General features: G+C 44.9%; 1 protein-coding gene across 1 annotated transcript; it reads right to left on the reverse strand.

Moving 5' to 3' along the window:
* Window positions 1–533: 533 nt before the first annotated feature.
* On the reverse strand, window positions 534–19,544 carry LSM12 (LSM12 homolog). Its single transcript, XM_003996973.6, has 5 exons — window positions 19,342–19,544; window positions 17,433–17,566; window positions 3,376–3,485; window positions 1,846–1,972; window positions 534–1,060 (listed from the first exon to the last, which is right to left on the reverse strand). Exons 1-5 carry the CDS (start codon window positions 19,463–19,465, stop codon window positions 968–970), a joined length of 588 nt encoding a protein of 195 aa, XP_003997022.1. The 5' UTR covers window positions 19,466–19,544; the 3' UTR covers window positions 534–967.
* Between the last annotated feature and the right edge of the window lie 788 nt (window positions 19,545–20,332).

A 20,332-nucleotide genomic window follows, 5' to 3' on the forward strand; every position in this document is an offset into this window, starting at 1 on the left:
GGGCACAGGAGACAGGGCAGCTGACTCTCCCATCGAGGAGACAGGAGTGTGGTGAGGAAGTTCTTCTAGTACCATGAAGTAAGACAAAAGGCAGAGGGAGAATCCTGAGGTTTTGGCCAAATGTGAGACTGGTACACACACACAGTTAAAGACTAAAAAGCCATCAGGAACCCTCACAGCCGAATCCCACCTGCAAACACCGGCTCTAGAAAGTGCTGCAGAAGATTCTTGCTGTGAACCAAGTCAAGTTAGTTGCCTGGCTATAGGTGGTGGGGAGGGGAATACATTTTTTATTTTCGAAGGGAGGAGGTGGGAAGAGCGGCCATGATCTAGTAAAAAGAGACCTGCAAGAAGCAGAAAATATTTAGAGAACATTTTAATATATATTTTCATATATATATTTAAAGTTAAGAAAAATAAAACTAATTCAAGCCATGCCCTGTGCAAAAAAAAGAAAAAAAAAAAAGAAAAAGAAAACCAAAGACAAATTTAAAGTGAGACCTCTGTCTGCTGCTCTAGTCTCGACTTCAGTGTCACAGTCAACTTGTTACTTTTATTTTGGAAGAGATGTAAAAGTTTCTTTCAATCACTCAGAAGGCAAGTGAAGCCACTTATAAAAACAGAATGGCAGGGACAGACTAGGAAAGTCAAAGGTGAAAGGGCAGAGCAGGAAAGGAATTTTCAAAAATAAAATTAACAAGGTGACTGTTCCAGAAGGGGACTGTGAAAAGGACATGGTGGACCGAAGTCTGTTAGTCAAGTAATGATTCAACTTTTAAATTATTCTCTTGTTCTTTTTCGTTGGGTGTTTTGTTTGTTCAAGTCTAAGATTTGGAAATGCTGACCCTTTGTTAACAAGAGCCAACAGGAAATATAGGATCCCTTCCCTCCCCCGGCCTGCCTCCGCCGAAGCCACCACCATCGCCTCGCTGGCTGGATGCTGGAAGAGTCCTCCGTGTGTGTGGACTCAGGATGACAGGGCAGCCTCCTTCTGTGGTTGCTGGGCTTGTGAACGCTGCAGTATCTTTTGGCTTTCCACGTCTCTAAAATGTTTTTCAACCTGAAAGAGACCAGTTCAGCCTAGGTCAGAACAGGAGATGGGCACCGAGGCCTCCCCAACAGTTCACTCCAGGTCTCCACAGCCTCATGGACTATTCAGGCATCTCTCCCCTTGCTGTCTGCTGGTCTTGCCAGCCAAAGGTAGGCAGGGGCCTCTTGTTTCAACCACATTTGTTGCAGCTTTGGCCAAGACTATCTAGAAGAAAGTGAGTCTGTAAGCTAAAACACAGTATGAAAGGAGATTATTATGTCCGAAACTGCCTCGCCCCTCTTCATCTAAGTGCAGAATGAAAAGCTAATAGGGAATTAGCAGTCTTGGACTTTTTACATCCACGACATTGGTCCCTCAAACCCTCAGAGCGTTTTTTCCTAAATGCTACAATGCAACCTAGATAGTCATGTGACATATGCAGGGTCAGAGACCCAACAGCAACTGACTTACACCAACCAGCTCCTTCCGAGAGGAACCCAGACTGGGATGAGAGGAACTGCTCGGGTGCAATACCACAGAATGGTCTGGCTAATTCCAAAAAGCCATGCCAGGGAGGACATGGGGCTGGCCGCTGGCTTTACCGCATGCTGCCCAGCGGGTTCCATCCCCACAGAAGTGGCCAAACCATAAGCTCCAGAGCACTGCAGTGCAGGGGGCAGGTGGCTAGGCAGGGCTGCTCTCAGGCTGGTAGGTCGGAGGCAGGGATCTCAGCACAGTGTCCTGCCCTGATGCTGGGGAGGGGTGAAGGTCAAGGAATCATCCTCTCTCTAAAGGTTCATGGCTCCTTTACTTACTATTTTGCGTACATGGCTCAGTGCACTCCCCTCTTTGCCTTTACAGTTTTCCACTTGATATGGGGGTGTAATAACAACTTCTTCCATGACTACGATGTTTTTTTCTTGCCATTTACAGTCTTTAATGCTGGAAGGAGAAGAGAGCAGGTGAAAGTTGCCTCTTGCGGCATCCCACACCTCCTGCCTGATGAATAAGTAACTCCAGGAAACTGACCCCAAGTTCTCAGCTCCCAACTCAGCCAACAACTAGATGCCAGCAGCCTACAGGGAAGAGTAGCCACGACACATTTCCTGGGCACCAGTGGCTAGGAAAAGCAATGACCTGACGTGTACTTCTTCTGAGAAGGGCCCAGAAGAGGCACTCTGAAGCATTAGGGACCTGGAAAACCAGAAAAAACTTGGTGGCAGCCTCAGAAGTCCAAACCAAATTGAATTCAAATAAAGAGCTAGGCTCAGGCCACTAGATGCAACTTAAGTAGCAGCCTAGGGCAGGGGGTTGGCAAACTTTTTCTATCAAGAGTCAGCCAGCAAATATTTTAGGCTCTGAGGGTCATACAACTTCTGTCACAACTACTGAACTCTGCTGCTGTACTACACAAGCAGCCACAGATAATACAATACATAAACAAATGAACAGATGTGCCCACTACCTGGAGTTTGCCAGCCTTTGGCCTGGGGGGAAACGGCACCTTTAGAAAGACAGGAAAAGAAATCCCCCCATCTTCCTGTGATCTGTACTCTGCCACCCACCTCCTGAAACAGTAACTGCTCCTCAAACCGGCCCCTCTCAGTTATCAGACAGCTGGGCACTTGCCAGACTGGGAAAACCCATTCCAGTTCACACTCGGGGAAACACAGGGCAGCTGATATTCCTAAGAGTTCCTTCACATACCTGTAAATGTTCAGATACTCATACCATGGCCTCGAACAGCTCTGATGCCAGCTGCCATCTGTGCACCAGACCCAGGTGGTTAAATAGGGTAACAGAAGGCAGCGGGGGGGAGGGGGAGTGTCAAATGTTTCAGTGTTTCGGCAGCTAGGGAAGCTAGTGGAGAGTCAAATGACTTCTGCTGTGACAAAATGTCTTTTAGGAGGTGGTAATAAGGTGGCCTTCTGCTCTCCCTAACTCCCTATGTTTCTCCCAGTGTACAATCAGAGACAGACTTGTAACTCCCTTAATAAAACCCCATCAGCTTCTGGAGAAAGGCATGACAAGGTCAAAATAATGAAAGAGAAAGAAGCCCCGTGTTCTAAATTATGGAATACCAGTTCTGAAAGGGACTCAGGATAATCTAATCCCAAACCAAGTTTTACACATGAAGAAACCGAAGCCCCAAAAAACCAACTTGTCCATGATTACACCATTCTCCTGTATGGAAGGGCAACAGGCACCCACATCCCTGGACACCAAGGTGCTGCAGACACACTAACCAGCATCTCTGCTGACTTTCGGGAACACAACTACCCACACAGCACAGCCTGGCAGAGCTGCCCCCGGGGACAAGGGACCCCTATGCTCCCCCAACTCACGTCTTGTGTATGGTCTGGAAGAGCTGCTGGCCCTCTAGGGAAACACCAGCGCTGATTGCATAGGCCTGGCTCAGCTTCTCCTCCTTCTCTGTCCGTGCTTTGCTGGCAAGCTAGGGTGGGGGAGAGGAAAGAGACTCAGAAAAGCATTCACCTTCATTCTTCCCAACAGTCAGGACCTGTTGAGGAAAGGAGGCTGGAAGAGACTAGTTTGGCAGATTCAATTCTCTCAGAGTTCAAAAGCGAAACATACACATACATAATATGCCTGAGGGGTTATTGCCACTGCGGCAGACATTCCTTCCATCCAGTACTTACTAAGTGCCTACACATACCAGACATGCACTGTGCTGAACTAGAGTACAGCACTGCCGCCGGGACTGGACAGGCTACGAACAGAAACAAAGTGACTACAGATAGTGCCAAGGAGCTGGGAAGAAAATAAAGCAGGGCGACGTTACACAGTGGGACTGGGAAGTGACCATCAGATAAAAGGTAATGCATACATCTCTATGAAAGGAGAGAATTAAGACCTTTTATCAGCCACTGCTAGTCTCAGTTTTAGAAATCAACGTCTACAACACCTTCAGAGACCAGAATATGAGGTTCAAAAGACTATCTTTCTGGTACCACACTATCTGTGCTCACATGGGGAGCCAAGACCCAAGTAAACCTAACCCAATACTGTCCACCTTCAACTTGAGCTACCGTTACCCTGCTCTTTAGAAAAAGGAATGGTCCACATTCTACCTCATGTCTTTCCTTAACTGCCCTCTAGTGGAATGCTCACAGACTGATCAAAAGAAATTCTAGTAAAATCTAGTACAGTAGTCGCTCCCCACCCACCCCCCGGCCCTGATCCAGAGTCAACCTCGGTCTAGAAGCAGATGATCCTCCTCCAGACATATCATCAGGTCAACAGTAACCCAACGCTACACCACAGCTCCTACATCATTCACCTCACTTCATCTCCTCACGTAGGCATTTTATCACCTCACATCATCACAAGAAGGGTAACTAAGAACAGTACAATGAGGTATTTAGAGAGAGACAACCATATTCACGTAACTGTCAGGACAGCACACTGTTATAATTTTTCCATTTTATAGCTATTGTTGTTGATCTTTACTGTGCCTAATTATAAATTAAACTATCATAGGTATGTATGTACAGGAAAAAAGCCAGTAGATACAGGGCTCGGTACTATGCATGGTTTCAGGCATCCTCCAGGGTCTTGGAATGCACACCCTGCAGGTAAGGGGGGAATACCGCAGTCTACTAAAATCTAGGAAATCCCTCCCAACAGGGGTGGGTTGCCCCGTCAACCCCTACTGCCCCTCTAACACGCTTCTAGTCCCCACCCTACACTACTGGTTGCTAGAGACTCCAGAAGGGCAAATTCGCTAGAGCATAAGACACAACAAATACGCTGGACAAGACGGTTAAAATGAAAGGCAGACAATGCATCTGAAAGTCAAACAAATGAGTTAGAGATTTTTCAGACCCATTAAGGGCTTACTATACTGATGCTGCAGCTCACCAAACACAGACACACAAACACACACGTGAACACACATAATTTGTCCCCAAATACCAGCTCCTTAAGATAGAGATCATATCTCTTGCACATCCCCAAAGTACCTAGACATTTGGAATTCTTAAACATTTATATTCTGCCTAACAGTGACCCTTCAAACCACAGACCAAATTTAGTTCTACAGGCAAAGCGTCTAATCGCCTGTTAGCAAAATGAAGCACTTTATTAAGGTGTGGGTTTGACTATGAAGAAGAGAAAAGGAGACCTTCAACTGGGTCATGGGGAGCCCTGTCTCTGAGCTTCAAAGATCTGAGGGGGGGAGGGGTGTGAGCACCGAAGAGAGAGGTCACGCGCAGGGTCATTTCAGTCTCCCTAGGGCAGAGAGGGAAGAAAGGCCAAAACTACAGTGATTGGAAGCTGGAGATCCTTTCTCACATGGTCCCGGGTACATGGAGAGAGAGAGATAAAGCAGGAGTAAATAAATAATCTTTCAAGCCTGGCCCTGCCAATCTGGCCCCACCAGGCCAGAGTCTGCAGAGAAATCAATGCACAGGGCTGACAGTATCCCCTGGAGCCTGGGCAATCCCAGCGGCAGCAAGAAAGCACACTCGGTCTCTCTGCAGAGAGAGCTGCTGCCGGTGTGATTTAAGCAGCAACAGGCAAAACTTACTCAATCACCAAGAAAACCCTGATAACAAGGAGGTTCCTTGACTCTCATTTTTCAAACACCCTGTACAAATCTGAAGTCTCCAAAGACAGAGGGTAAAACCAGGGGCAACAAAAGCTCCCCTGGATTAACCACACTCCTACGGGGCTCCTGGGAAGCACAAGTGACCAAGCAGATGTTTATCTTACCCCATGAACAAGCAGGAGGGTCTCACATTTTGAGGGTTTTTTTAAAAAATGTTTATCCCCGAAAACCAAAAACATCTCCCAGTGTTGGGTCTGACAAAGCTGCGTCTATAAAGCTTGTGTTGACTAGACAATACGGATACCAGAGCAAAACATCCTTGTCATCCACCTAGTAGATTAAAAACCTAACATGACCCATTCAGTGGGAGGAACTGGCTCAGGGAAACCAGGCACCTATGCAGAATGGTTAAGAATGGAATGGACAAATTAAGCTAGAAGAGGAGGTAGAAAGGCTGGGAGCCACTTCTGAATTTTTGCCAGAGGCATAATGAAATACATATAAATCTTAGCCAGAGTGATTCGTTTGGACAGCCTGAGTAATAGCAACACAATGACTAGAGAACAATGATTTCAAAATACACTTCTAGCCCCCCAAAACACCTCTTCTAAAGGCTCTGCAAGCAAAGGAGAATAAACTGGGTAATTCTCCATTTCAAGTCACAGCGCAAACAGATCCCAAATGCTAAATGATATACAAACCTCAGAAAAGTCAACAGAAATCAGAGTAAGCTGTTATTTCAATTTGCCCCAATATCCTCAACTACTCTACCTGGACCTGCAATTGTGCTTTGGGGGGTCTGGATGCACTGCAAACCCTGAATCCTCCAGCTGTCAGTTTATGAACTGTATTTTCACGGCAATCTGAAAAATGCTTAAATCTGACATCCAGCTCTACAGATATGCTTTCACCAGGAACTTGTACAAATGGGGTAAATTTCTTCTACAAAAGATCCAATCGGTTAGGCACAAGGAAGGTTAGTTACCCTCACAAAAGGAATCTAGAAGTCTTTCTTCTCTCAAAATTGGAGTTGAGAAGGGAAGAAGATTACCTTGGTCTTTTTAGGCAGGTTCCTTAAAACCCATGAAAAGTATAGATAAGCGTCCCTTTGTAAAGCAAATAACTATCACTCCACCCTCAAGTTAGCAGTTACACAGATGTAAATTTCCCCACATTTTTGTAAACTAATGCATACGTATAGATGGTCCAGTTATTCCAAGATAGTAAGTTTACAGTTTTTGTCAAACCACTAGAGGGAACCAATGGAAGCTGCCCTCGGTAGAGGTGGAGAGTGTGCCTTCTCAGCTTGGGAAGGTTAGCAGGATCATGATTTTTTAAATTCAATGACTGTCACCACACTACATCTATTTTCAATGCAAACATGCTAGCTGCTGGCCTCTCTTCCAATCAAATCTGAAGCGCTAACTGGTTAGAATCTCAGAGAATACTAAAGGCACCACTTTACAAACACTGGGTTCGGGCAAACTGAGAAGCAAAAACCCACAAATATGTGTCACTAACATGCATGTGGCTTAAATGAAATGACTGCACAAGACAACCTGTGCTAACATGCCTCTCCTTTTATTTTGTACGAGACCCGGTGAAAAAGTGATTCCCTGTCTACTAACCAGCACTTCCTCCTGTGGCCATTTTATATATAGCAACTTGACACGGGCTACAGAGAAAAGTACAGGAACTTGACACCGGAGCACATCAATATTAAAAGGCATCCAGTCACGCCTGCTGTTGGGTAACCCTTGAGTGAGTGAACTAATGAACACCAGTGACACACACCTCCTGCACTCAGTGACACGGGGAAAAGGAAGCAGCCACAACAACAAAATCCAAGCACCACGCACTTCATCTTGTTATTCAGTCACCAGCTGGGCCATCTTATTTCCACACACCCAGACCAGGAAAGCACAGGTGCTGTGGGGAACCCAGAGGGATTCCTACCGCAAGTATTTAACAGGCTGTGACAGCTGATACAACAAGGGAAGCAGAGTCCAAAGGAGGAACATGCTGGATGTGACCTACTGACTCCGATGAGCCACTCTCAGTTTGTCTTCTCTGTGTACACGGGCTTTCCAACCAGCTGCCCTCACAGAGAGGTTAGGAAACACCGCAGCTGCTGCCCGCATGGCCTGGTGGAGGCTGAGGGAAGACAGACTGCAGCGACGAAGGACAATTGTCATCAGGAGGGCCCACGCTTGTTTCTGTGGCTTCAATTCTGGGGTGCACTCTTAGAAAGCCCTCCTTCCTAGCCAGCAATAAGCGGGCTCACAAAAATATTTCTTCCAACTATCAAATCAATATCCCCAAGTCTTCTTGTTCCCTAGCTGAAAGCTCCTGTCTGCTGGTTTCAATAAAATACAGTTCTTTACAAACAGTAAAGAAGAACCATACTTTGCATGGTTGGGAACTCCAAAAATAGAGTATCCCACTTGCCGTTGTGTCCTAGAATACATAATAATGAATCAAAACACTGAATCAAACAGGAACCACAGAGCCCAAGAGGCCTGGCAGTGAATATTAAAATTCTAAGAACCAACTTGTTGAGTGAGAGCTTACTCCGCCCTAAGCACCAAGCTACACACTTTACATGTATTCAGCATTTAATCTGCACAACAAGCCTATGAAATAGGGACTAAAATTCCTCCTACTTAATAGATGGAGAAACTAATCACAGCTGTTAAGAAACTTGCCCAAGTCTACCAAGCCACAAGTGGGAGAGTGGATTGCAACCCAGTCTGACTCCAAAGCTTGCGTTCTTAACCCTGTCACTATAAACAGTTCCACCTAAGGAAGTCTAAATGACTGCTGAAAATATAAATTTAAATGCAAAAGAAAGTATTTTCAGAAAGGAAAAAAGTTTTTTTTCCAGAAAGGAAAAATATTTTAAAACTTAGCTGCCACCTTCTCTTTTTGTCAGCGCATTCTGGCATTTCCATCAATGTCCCCAGTGCAGAACACAGCTGTCTGCTTTCTAGTAAAGGGTATCTCTTCTGAAAAGGGCCTCAGTCTCACCCTAAACTTCAAGGACATCCTTTATTTCTTTTGTTAAAGGTAACTTGCAGGAATGCTTTTCAGAAAACAGACATTATATAAGAAAGCAGTTCAGACCAATAATGACAGGTATTCCCTGGATCTATCTTTTTTTTTTTTTTTTTTTAAGTATTTAAGTAATCTCTACACCCAAAGTGGGGCTTGAACTCATGACCCCAAGATCAAAAGCTGCATGCTCCTCTGACTGAGCAAGCCAGCCAGCCAGATGCCCCATGGACCCATCATTTTCTGACTGGGCTGAGACTAGGGAAGCTAAGTCAAGCAAGTCTCTTGTACTTGCATGTTAAGGTATGTTGAGTGCTTTGAACTACGAGGAAAAACAACGTGCAAATCCAGGGGCCGCAGCCCCACCTAAAATCTCCAAGCTTCAACACCATCCTTGTTACCATGATGTAGCTGCTGCACAATACAGACCAGCCTTGAGTCACAGTCCCCTCCATAGGCAAAGCTTTTTCTTTCACTGGGTTTAAAACAAAAACTAGTTGTAAGTCAAGAGTTTGTCAGCTATTTGTAAGTTATGTCACCAAACACAATTCATAGCTACAACAGAAAACTAAACCTCCAGGACAATGAGTAATTTCCTAGTCCTGAGACCCTGAAACCAGCACTGCCATGGAACCTGCACATGGCCCTGTCAGAGAGAAAACTGGCTGGGATATAGGCTGAAATTTGATCTCAACAACCCATCTCTGAGAATGTACGCTCAAATTAGCCAGCTCACACATGGCAGTGAGGATTAAGGGAGACAGTCTGGGTGAAAGCACTAGGTGTAAAGCACTGTGCAAATATTAGCTGTTAACATCGTTATTAAAACATCATTACTGTTAGCACAGAGAAGGTGGCCTGTGGGTCATTTCAGAAAAATTCATATAATCCAACCTTCCTTTAGCCAATGGGCTCAGTGCTTCCCTTTCTGGTTTCTGTAAGAGCTGCTAGATAGGTTGTAAGTCCTAAAGAAGACATCTTTCAAAATATAACTGGAATAATCTATTGGAAATCCCTTTCCCCTTCACATGCCAAAATGGGTGCACTATCTAGTGAGTAAAGAGTTGATCTTATTCATGATAGTGAAAGAGCCATGCACTGTTCTTTCCTGGGCTCTGAAAAGAGAGAAAGCAGAGTAAAATAGGAGAGCCACCCCCTTACGCCTAGATTCCAGCTCAAACCCCTGCCTACCACACCCTAGCTGCACGAACCTGAGCAAGATGCATAACCTCTCCAGAGCCTCAGTTCATTCATCTGGGGCCCATCCTGAAGGGTTACTGTTGGGAGTTCAGTAAGCATGGAAAGCACCTAACACCAATATGGCACACAACTCATCCCTTTACTCCCTGAGAACAACCAACCTCCGGGTTAGCTTACTAAAAGAAGTTTCCCAATTGCAGAGATGGACAAAGTGAGCACCTTCCAAATCCGCTGGATTCCATTTAACTTCCTTCCTTTTATCGAATATTCTTCAAGACCCTACTCCATTGTTACATCAGAAAAGCCTTCCCTAAAATGTTTACTACTCTATGCCAAGGACTGGCAAACTATAGCCTGTGGGCCAAATTCAGCCCAACACCTGTTTTAGTTATGCTTTATAGGAAAGACCATGCCCATTTGTTTACATATCATCTATGGCTGCTTTTGCTACAAAGGCAAAGTTGAGTAGTTGTGACAGAATGTACAGCCCACAAACCTAAAACATTTGCTATCTGGCCCTTCCAGGAGAGTTTGCTGCCCCCTGCTCTATGCTCTCACAGCACCTCGCTCACACCCCCACTAACACTGACCCTGCCACATTGTCAGCACTAGTTAAATGCAGCTCTCCCTCACCCTGCCAAACAGGAGATTCTTTTTTTTTTTTTAATTTATTTTGAGAGAGAGCAAGAGAGGAGGAGGGGCAGAGAGAGAGGGAGAGAGAGAATCCCAAGCAGGCTACGTGCTGTCGGCGCAAAGCCTGACACGGGGCTCAATCTCATGAACTGTGAGATCATAACCTGAGCTGAAATCAAGAGTCAGAGGCTTAACTGACTGAGCCACCCAGGCGCCCCCAAACAGGAGATTCTTGTGGGCAAAGGCAGTGTTAATCATCTTGACATTCCCAGCACCTGGAAGGAAGGGGGAGCAAGAGGAAAGGAGGATAAAAGGAACAGAAACTATTAGACTATTAGAGATTCATAGAACTAACAGATCCAGGTTCCAGTTAAGTGACTAACACAGGGTCACACAAATTACTAACAGCCCAGCTGCAAAAAGAACCCAGTTCTTTAAATTCCCCACATTCTACCACACATACTGCTAGCTTCTGACACAGCGTGCAGATCCTTTCATTTCCCACCTCAGGTGCAATTTGCTTCCCTCTCCAGGGTAGCGTCTGGTATTTACCTAAGCTAGTCTCAAAATGCCAATGCTAGAACTTGACTGCATCACCTTTCCCCCCAGCCTTTTCCCCTCAAGCCTGTTCTGTAGCAGGAAGACCAAACCAGTTAGAATGCCCCTTTCTTAAAGCAGAAGAGATACCACCACTGACCTACCAGAAAAATCCTTATTGCCAATCATCTCTGTGTCAAAGAGCGCAGACATGCCTTCAATTAGGCACCTGTGGCACACCTCCGCTAGTCACTCGAGCACAGCAATTTGTCTTTTCAGGTGGACAGCGATTGTCCCCACACCCCGTAATGTCAAGAAAGCCCCCTTCCAAAGCAAAACCGTAACCTCACGAGGGCTCACAGAGTCAGCTGGCAGCCATGCACCCTAGCTTGAATGGAGTCACGAGCCCTCGCCTAGAGCACCGCATCCCCACTAGGGGGGGTCAGTCTGACCCCAAAGTTTAAATGCCACAGAACGTGACATCCTTCAACAGACTAGTGATTTCTGAAATGGTAGTCAATCATTCTACCTCTCTGACTCCATCTGACACCACTCACTACTTAACATGTCCCGTCACTCAGCAGTCACCCCCCACCTCTACCTTCATGACACTTTCATGAAGAACAGCTGTGTCTGTTCACAGCCAGGTGCAAAACTTACTGGTGGACTCTAACCTAGTACTGGGCACTTGACAATATATTCTAATCGAGGAGCCAATAGGTTAGACGCGATTCCTAGAGGCTAGAAAAATCTTATCTGACAAAAAAATCCTGCTTTCTCTAGAAAAGTAGTTCTTTCCCTTCCCATTTACACATACTATGAACACCTTCTACCTCCTACCAATATACACATAACCTAAAATCAGGCCATCTGATTCTACTTGGTGTGAACTCCATACCCCAATACATTAGGGTCACAATACGGTCAAGGACCTGGCTAACAGGATAGGTCCATGAATGCAGGCCACAATGCAGTAGCTATTAACTACCCCAGGAGTTTACTCACACTGAGAATTAACCCTCACATCACTGGAAAGTCTATGGTTATGCTAAATATTAGCTTTGAACTGGGAGAACTCAAAACAAAAAGTCAGAGTCAGGTCTTCCCTCAGTGTGACATCATACCTAAAGGTGAGCACTGAAGTCAGGTTTATTTTTTTTTTTTTTTATTTTTTTTTTTCAACGTTTATTTATTTTTGGGACAGAGAGAGACAGAGCATGAACAGGGGAGGGGCAGAGAGAGAGGGAGACACAGAATCAGAAACAGGCTCCAGGCTCTGAGCCATCAGCCCAGAGCCCGACGCGGGGGCTCGAACTCCCAGACCGCGAGATCGTGACCTGGCTGAAGTCGGACGCTCAACCGACTGCGCCACCCAGGCGCCCCAATGTGTATTTACTTTTGAGAGAGAGACAGAGTACAAGCGGGAGAGGGGCAGAGAGAGAGAGAGAGATATGCAGAATTGGAAAGGTGGAGGGGGGGGAGAGAGAGAGACAGAGGGAGGGAGGGATACACAGAATCGGATGCAGGATCCAAGCATTGAGCTGTCAGCACAGAGCCCAACACGGAGCTCGAACTCACGAACCCTGAGATCATGACCTGAGCCGAAGTAGGATGCTTATCCAACTGAGCCATCCAAGGTCCCCGAGGTCAGTTTTTTTAAAAAGTCAACTTTGTGACTCTTCCATTTTCTCAGCCTTTCTTTCCAGACCTCCCCACAATCACCACCAATCTCCAAATACCCTTCTTATTCAAAGGCAGCCAACTCATTCTTCATTACCAAGGGCTAATGATAAGCCCTTTCAATCTCTTTCTTCTTCCTGGTTGCATCAGATAACTCACTGCTTGTTAGTAAGGTATAAATGGGTAATACATGGATAAAAGAAGCTAAAAAATTAGTCAGTGGTCTGGTAAGGGAGGTGGACACCTTACCTGTGGATTTCAATTTTTGATGTTTTGTCACTTTCCCTGCCTCCCCCCACAACATACAACTATCTCAAGAAAGTCTTCTCCGACTCAGCAAAGTGAGAACTTACATCTCATTCAATGCAGATGATTTATTTAAACAAATACATACACGTGCCTTGGCTGTGTCGGTGAGTTCTTTCCCAGGAATCTCAGAGGCTAAAAAAGCACAGCCTTCTTCGCTGTGTGACTGCTCACTCTAAACTCCAGTACTCGGCCAAGTGTTCACTTAACTATGCCACCTGATAACACTGCTCTGGAAGTTCAAGTTAATTCTGGTCACCAAGAAGACATCTCTTAAAAACACGTTTTAACTACATTACATATTAATGGTATTCAATACAATTTTGATTTTCCCCAGTCCTGGCTTGGCAAGTTTGGATATCTGAATGAATGTCAGACCAAATCCAGGCTAGAATGACATAGCAATGGCATTCATGTTCTTAGCTGCCTTCCCGCTGTCATACTGCCCCTTTTTCCCCATCTTGCCCCCATGCCATAATTCAAGGAACATCAGTTGGCTACACACAGCTAATGCAAAAGAACAGAACTAACATTTGCCAATTCCAGTCAACGTGACCTAATCCCCATAACAACTCTATGAGATAGACACTAACATTATCCCATTTTTATCGTGAGAAAACTGATGTTCAGTAAGGTTAAGAGGCAGAGAAGTGACTTTTAAAGACTTACCCATGTAGCCCGTTTTTTCTACTAGACCGCACTCCTCCTGACCACACAATACAGAGGTTCTCTCTACATAGAAACATTACTTAACATGGGACTTCGCAGTCAAAATATTAGACCGGAGTTCAAATCCCAGACCCATCACGAGTTGCAGGACACTGAGCTAGTGACTCATTTTCTCTGAGCCTCCAGTTTACTCTTCTCTAAGATGGTGATGGTAGCCACACCATAAGAACTATCGTTAGCATTAAATGAGACATCTACCATTTGCTAGTTCAGAGAATGGCACATAAAAACATGAGCTCCCACACTACTGGCCATGTAACCTAGACAAGTCACTTAAACTAATAAGCCTGTTAAATGAAAAGGAAAAGAATATACTACAAAGATCACATGGTGGTGGTGAGAATAAAATGAGAGGTGTCAAAGCTCTTTGTAATCTGTAAAGCTCTAGAAAAACAAATATGGTTCCCGACAGAGCTTACCACAACACCTACACAAAACAGATTTCAGGAAATGTTTTATAATGCTACATAAAAGAGACCCTTGTTAATGTTGACATGTCCCAAATCATCTCCTGAGAGCACTACTAATCCATGGGCAGTCTTCATCCCCAGGGAACAAGATGCTGAGTCAATGCAAAAGAACTTGTTAAGAAACACCCAACTTCATTCTGCCACAGGGACCCTAGGGTTCTTCTCACCCTAAAGCAGTATTAAGTTCCTCATGACAGAATAAACTAATAAGCCACATAGTGAGTAATCTGAACCTCACTTATGACTGGCTTTGATGTGCTTTTGTATTTTTGCTGAAATGCTTCTGTCTTATAGTCAGGACACTCAGAACACTTTAAAAGTACAACAGTACTGGGGAGTAGATCGAGTGATACTCATGAACTTCAGCAACCTCACTGTCCTCTTCCAAGCTGCCTCTCACATCCCACATCCCTGTAGACACAGGACTTCTTAGCCTGCAGTACACTGTCAACTGAAAACAAAACAGGCTCATCTCTAAGAACTGCTAGTTCGTACCTTCTCTAGTTGGGCTGGAATTAAGTATTTTCTTTTATTGAAGGACCTTCTCTTCCAGTTCCTGCTGGGTCAGAGTAAACAAATATCCATTTTATATCAACAGGATTAAACAGAGCGCTTACTATGTCAGCAACATGAGCCAACATGTGATGGTATCTTCCACTGGAAGTGGTACACACAGGTGGTGCTTCCCCACACTGTGAGCAGCAAGTTTTCTTCCAGGGATCTCTGAGCACTTTAGTTCTAACATGCTTAAACAATCCTCCATCTTTAGAAAAAAACCCAAGTCCATGCTCTTCCATGGGATGAACTTTCCATGGCATTCAATCAATAGGTACACAGCTGCCCAGATTAAGTTTTCAGTAACAGTGCAGAAGGCTCTTCTAATTCTAACTGAATCCAGGGAGGAATCGCAAAGCATCCTCAAACGCTGGGTTTCAGAAAGCCAATACAAGCTTACTCATAAACATCTCTGCAAATGAAAGAGGGAATAAATGAAATCCAAAGATAGCCCTCCAACCTAATTTTAGATTTAGTTTGACTCCTCTCCCCAGAAAACAAACCCTTTTCAAGACTTGGCAAGCAGGCCACAAAGAAAAGTAAAAATTTCTGATATTCCCCAACCTATGACACAACCACTTTCTTGAAAGAGTGGGTAAACAACTAGTTTACAACAATGCTAATAAGCTAAAACTGAGCAGCAGAAAGCAAAACCCCAAAGGCAAAGATAATCTACAAAATTAAATAACCAAGAACTATTTCTACTTGAGGTCAAACATAAGAGAGTAACCTTTTAACAGTCCCACCCATAACACTCCAAGCCCTCTCAGATAAATGGTGACACTTACTGGTCACAAGAGCAGAAACTTACTATGTTTTACATTAGAGAAAATCATCCCTTTCAGATAACCTTTCCTCTATTACTCACTAAAGATTTAGTTATTTAGTGACAGACTTCTCCTACCCTATAAAAACTAACTCAGAGCCTATTTTCAACATATGAGGAATAAACTATTTCACTTGAATCTTTTAAAATCTCTTCAGCCAAAAGAAGACGATGCAAAAAACTCCTACACTCTAGAAGGTACCTAAGCCAGGGTTTCAAAAATCTAGAAGTTTCTAAGAATGGAAATATTTTTTTATGTTTATTTATTCATTTTTAAGGAGAGAGAAAGAGAGAGAGACAATTCCAAGCAAGCTCCACACTATCAGTGCAGAGCCCGAAACAGGGCTCGAACGCACGAACCGAGATCATGACCTGAGCCAAAATCAGGAGTTGGGACACTTAACTTACTGAGCCACCCAGGCACCCAAGACTGGGACGTTCTATATGCAATAGCCTTTAATACGGAACCCAAGACCTTTCTGAATCTGTCCTCAGCCATCGCTAAAAAAACGAGTGGCATTTCTCTGGAACCTGGAAAGGGAGCTCCCAATCTGAGCTAAGTATATTCTGCCAGCCTCAGTTACCCTCTATTGTTTCAGCTGCCTGAGTGTTTCCTTGCTTTGCTGAATTGTAGCCAACACACCACATTCCCAAGAGAGGTAAGAGAATATACATTATTACAAGACTCCTCTAGAGGGAAAAACTTCCACCATACGAATTCAAGAGACTAAAGGAAAGGCAGCTGCTATTAAAATCAAAGGTCTAACTTATTTATTCAAAGAATATTAAGCATCTATCCTGTGCAAGGCTCTGTATATTCAGCCATGAGCAAAACAGGTATGGTTCCCATCCTCACAGAACAAAGTTTGGTGAGATAAAAAAGTAAACAAATGACACACAATTATAATTATACAAAGACTACGAATAGGTAACCTTAAAGTTCCAATTTGCCCAGGATACACTGATCTATGCTTGTCTCAGTGGAAAACAAAAGCACTCTGCTTTCCTCTCAAAAATGTCCCAAGTTGGACTATACATGCTATGTCACCTGAACTCTGGAAGATAAGGTACTGTAAAGAGAATGGGGGCAAATTCCTTTAGCCTCTGTGATCAGAGAAGACTTCTCAGAAGAGGTGCCATTTAACTAAGTCCTGAAGGATGAGGCTCCAGACACTCTGGAAGAAAGAGCATTCCAAATACAAGGACAGCAAAGACTACAAGGCATGGAGGGGTATTATTATTATAATACGTGAACTTTGGCTGATAGAAGGGAAGAGTCAAAAAAAGTGATTTGAGGGTTCCCAGATATCAGTACGTACATCCAAGATTAAAATATCCTAAGCCTCTAATTTTATCAGACCTCAAAATTCAAACATAAAGACAAAAATGAAGCTTGAAGGCAGTAGTTTTCAATTTTTTGTATGTCATGAATCGAGAATCTCCAAAATACTACAGGTGTTCACCCAAAACCACATACACACATACACACAATTTCAGGAGGTTCACAGGCAACGCCCCTACCCAACCCCACAAACACCAAAAGTTCGCACATGGACTCCAGGTTTAAAAGAAAAAAAAAAAAAAAAGCCCTCTTTCACAAAGGACAAAAGCAAGCTTGCAACTTTATTTCTTTATTTGGGCATTAAAAGGTTTCTTAAATTTTTTTAAGGCATGCAGGAATAAAAAGAAAACTTAAATTGGTGTTTCTTCAAAAAGGTTATCAGAACAAACCATTAAGTCAATGAAAACGTGGAAAACAATGGACAACGTATGTACCACCAGGGGTCAATGAGTCTCAATTTTTCCCACCATTTTAAAGAGCCAGAACTGCCCTCAAGTCCTTACCTTACTAACATTGAGTGAAGCTAGGGGAGGAGGGGTTTCTGTTCGGTCATTAATTATTTCCACTTCTGAAACATACTGTAAGTTTATGAGCAAGATGTCTGCATGGTTGGGCTTTCCACTGGAAGAGGGACATTCTGGTGAGAAAATAAAGTTAAGGAAAAGAGGGGCATGGAGAACACAATTCACACAAGGCTGGTGTAAAAGGTATGTCACGAGCAAGAGGGGGGCAGGGGAGCCTCACAAGAATCACAGCTCTCCTCAGGAAATCTCTGCCTGTCACCTTCCACCCGCTCAAAACCCCAGAACCAAAAGATCTCAAGCTTTTCAAAGCCAAGTATTATCTAAAATTGGAAGCCTCAAAAAGGGTTTCTGTCACCTCTCTACTGGTCGTATGGAGGCATAATGCTGCGTTAATGCTGTATATATAGTTTTTCTTGAACCTAAGGAATCACACAGGAGAGGCAGGACTTTCTGTTCCTGGTATAATAGTTCTTATATCTAGATACTGCTCTTTTCACTTTTTTAGATTTCAGATTTCCCATTCTGCAGAAGAGAAAACTACAGCACTGGGAATGAGGGTCACTCAAGGTGACCCAGCCAGTTAACCCATTTGTTTATGTATCCATTCATTCATTCACTCACCCATCCTCCAACTATTTATCAAGAGCATATCACATGCCAATTAAAGGTAATTCCTCATTCCAAAACCCTTCCACTAATGTAAAAGGTCTCACAGGGTCTAGGTCTGAGTTTTTATATTTTACAAAAAAAAAAAAAAAAAAGATGTTCAGAGGACATCTTCCTAAACTGGAAATCTACAACTAGTGGTTAAATAAATTAAAATACTTGCCACTCAAATGCAGCACTCAGTAGGAAACTTCCTTTTGAAAGATGCCATAAAGGATTACGCCTCAAAAAAAAAAAAAAAAAGTCCAAATAAACCCACCTGTGGCTCAAAAAGAAGGGGAAAGGGTGGCACATTTATTACAACCAGGAAGTATTTTGTTTCCAAGACTGAGTTTCCTGGAGTAACTCAGAAATCATTTCCACCCCCAAAGAAGCAGGCCTTCTCTTCCATTCTGTTTAACACCGCCACTTCCAAAAGGGGAGGCAACTACTATGGAAAAGTCAGGACTCCATGTGCTGGGCTGAGCAAGAGAAGATTAACTTACTCTTTCACCTGTAACCCACACAACCCCACATAAGCCCCTAAAAAACGTGGTCTTCTCTCTGGACCAGGTTTCCAGTGCCAACATCCTCAAAACAGCAATCTTCAAATGACTGAGGAACCTAATTCAGTACTCCCCGCCCCCAACAGCACCACGCATACACACGCACCAGCAAACAAGCCCCTATCCCCATTTCAAATACAAACTGTTCTGCAGTTACTCTTCCCCAAAGCAGGCAAGGCCCATTTGGTCACCACCCCACCGCCCTTCCTTGGACTAAATCCCACCAGGAGACACCCCCTCGTAAACTCCATAGCCTTGCCCCACTAACAGATCCTTACTCTACACACCCCCTCCCCACATGATTCTACCCGCCCCCCTTCCATCCGGGCTCCAATCCACCAGCCCCCTCCCACGACCACCCTCTCTCCTGATGACTGTGTCCCCTCTCATAGCGTTTCCCCCCAAAAAGCATCCGCGTGTCAAGCCCCCCTCCACCCACTGACCCTCGCTCGGGGGCCCAGCTCCCACAAGGGGTGGGAGACAGGGTCCCCAAAGCGGACCGAGGGACACACGACGAGGGGGAGGGGAGCTCAGGCCGTGCGCATGCGCTCCGGGCGCCGCGGTAGCCGGTCGCCCCTAGGCCCGGAGAGGGCCCCAGCCGCCGCCGTCGTCCCCCACCCCCCCACCACCGCACATACACGCCGGCCCGGCCTCGGGCTCCGCGCAGCGAAGGATACTTAAAGCCAGCATTTTGGACTGGTAGTCGAAGGCTACCACCTCGCCCTGCAGCCGCTGCTCCTGGCACGTCCGGCACGACACCTGGCTCCCAACGCTGAAGTACTCGCCCGGAGGAGCCGCCATCTTGGGAGAGCAGCCGCGGCCGGCGGCGGCGGCGGCAGCAGCGGGCGAAAGCCGGGCCCCCAGTGAGCGCCGCGACGCGACGCACGAGGCGTGCTGACGTCACACGCCAGGGCGTGGCCTGGCGCTGGGTGGGGCGGGAGCCTAGGTGGAAAAGGAAAGAAGAGGAAATAAAGGAGAATCTGAGTGTTTGTGCAAGTGCGCCCGCTTGGTAAAGTGCTTGCAGAGTCCATTTTAGAAGTTAAAGATAAATAACCTACGTTGAATGAGAAGGGGAAGGTGGAGGGAGCTGCAGTCTCCATTATGTGCCCACGTTGACACAAGAGTTTAATGAATGAACTCTGTATTTTACATATGAGGAATCCCAGACCCGGGGGACTTAAGGAAATTTGCTCAGAATGATTATACCCAGTTACAAAGTGGCAGTGGAAAGAACACTGGCTATAGGATTAGCTAAACTGGGATTGGGATCCCAGGTCTGCCACTTATTAAATTCTATGACCTTGAGAAAATTACTAAACCTGACCCTGTATCTTTATTTCTTCTGTATTATCACTTACTGATGATCCAACGATCTTTTGAGGTAGGAATCAACATCTTCCTTACAGATGAAGAAACTGAAGTCTTAGACTAAACTTGGCCAGGGTCGCACAACCAAAAAGAATTCGGTCTACCCGTTCCCCAAGATAGTTCTATTTGATGCTCTACTGTATTAGATAATACCTTCTAGAGTCGTTAGGTTAAGTGAGATAATGTGTACAAATGAATGGCATGTAGTAGGTCTTTAATAAATGATCCTCCATGATCACCCATCACCCTTGGAACTCAAGATGCTTCCCCATCTCCCTTCTTGCCCTCTCTAGAAAGCCA

Source organism: Felis catus, chromosome E1 (assembly GCF_018350175.1).
Source record: "Felis catus isolate Fca126 chromosome E1, F.catus_Fca126_mat1.0, whole genome shotgun sequence".
Lineage (NCBI taxonomy): Eukaryota > Metazoa > Chordata > Mammalia > Carnivora > Felidae > Felis > Felis catus.

What these genes read in the sequence shown, in the direction of transcription:
- LSM12 (XM_003996973.6), bottom strand. Translation starts at nt 19,465, where the DNA reads ATGGCGGCTCCTCCGGGCGAGTACTTCAGCGTTGGGAGCCAGGTGTCG. An exon ending in TTCCAGACCATACACAAGAC is followed by an intron (nt 1,973 to 3,375) that starts GTGAGTTGGGGG and finishes TTCTCCTTCCAG; the next exon opens with CATTAAAGACTGTAAATGGC. An exon ending in TGAGCCATGTACGCAAAATA is followed by an intron (nt 1,061 to 1,845) that starts GTAAGTAAAGGA and finishes GGTCTCTTTCAG; the next exon opens with GTTGAAAAACATTTTAGAGA.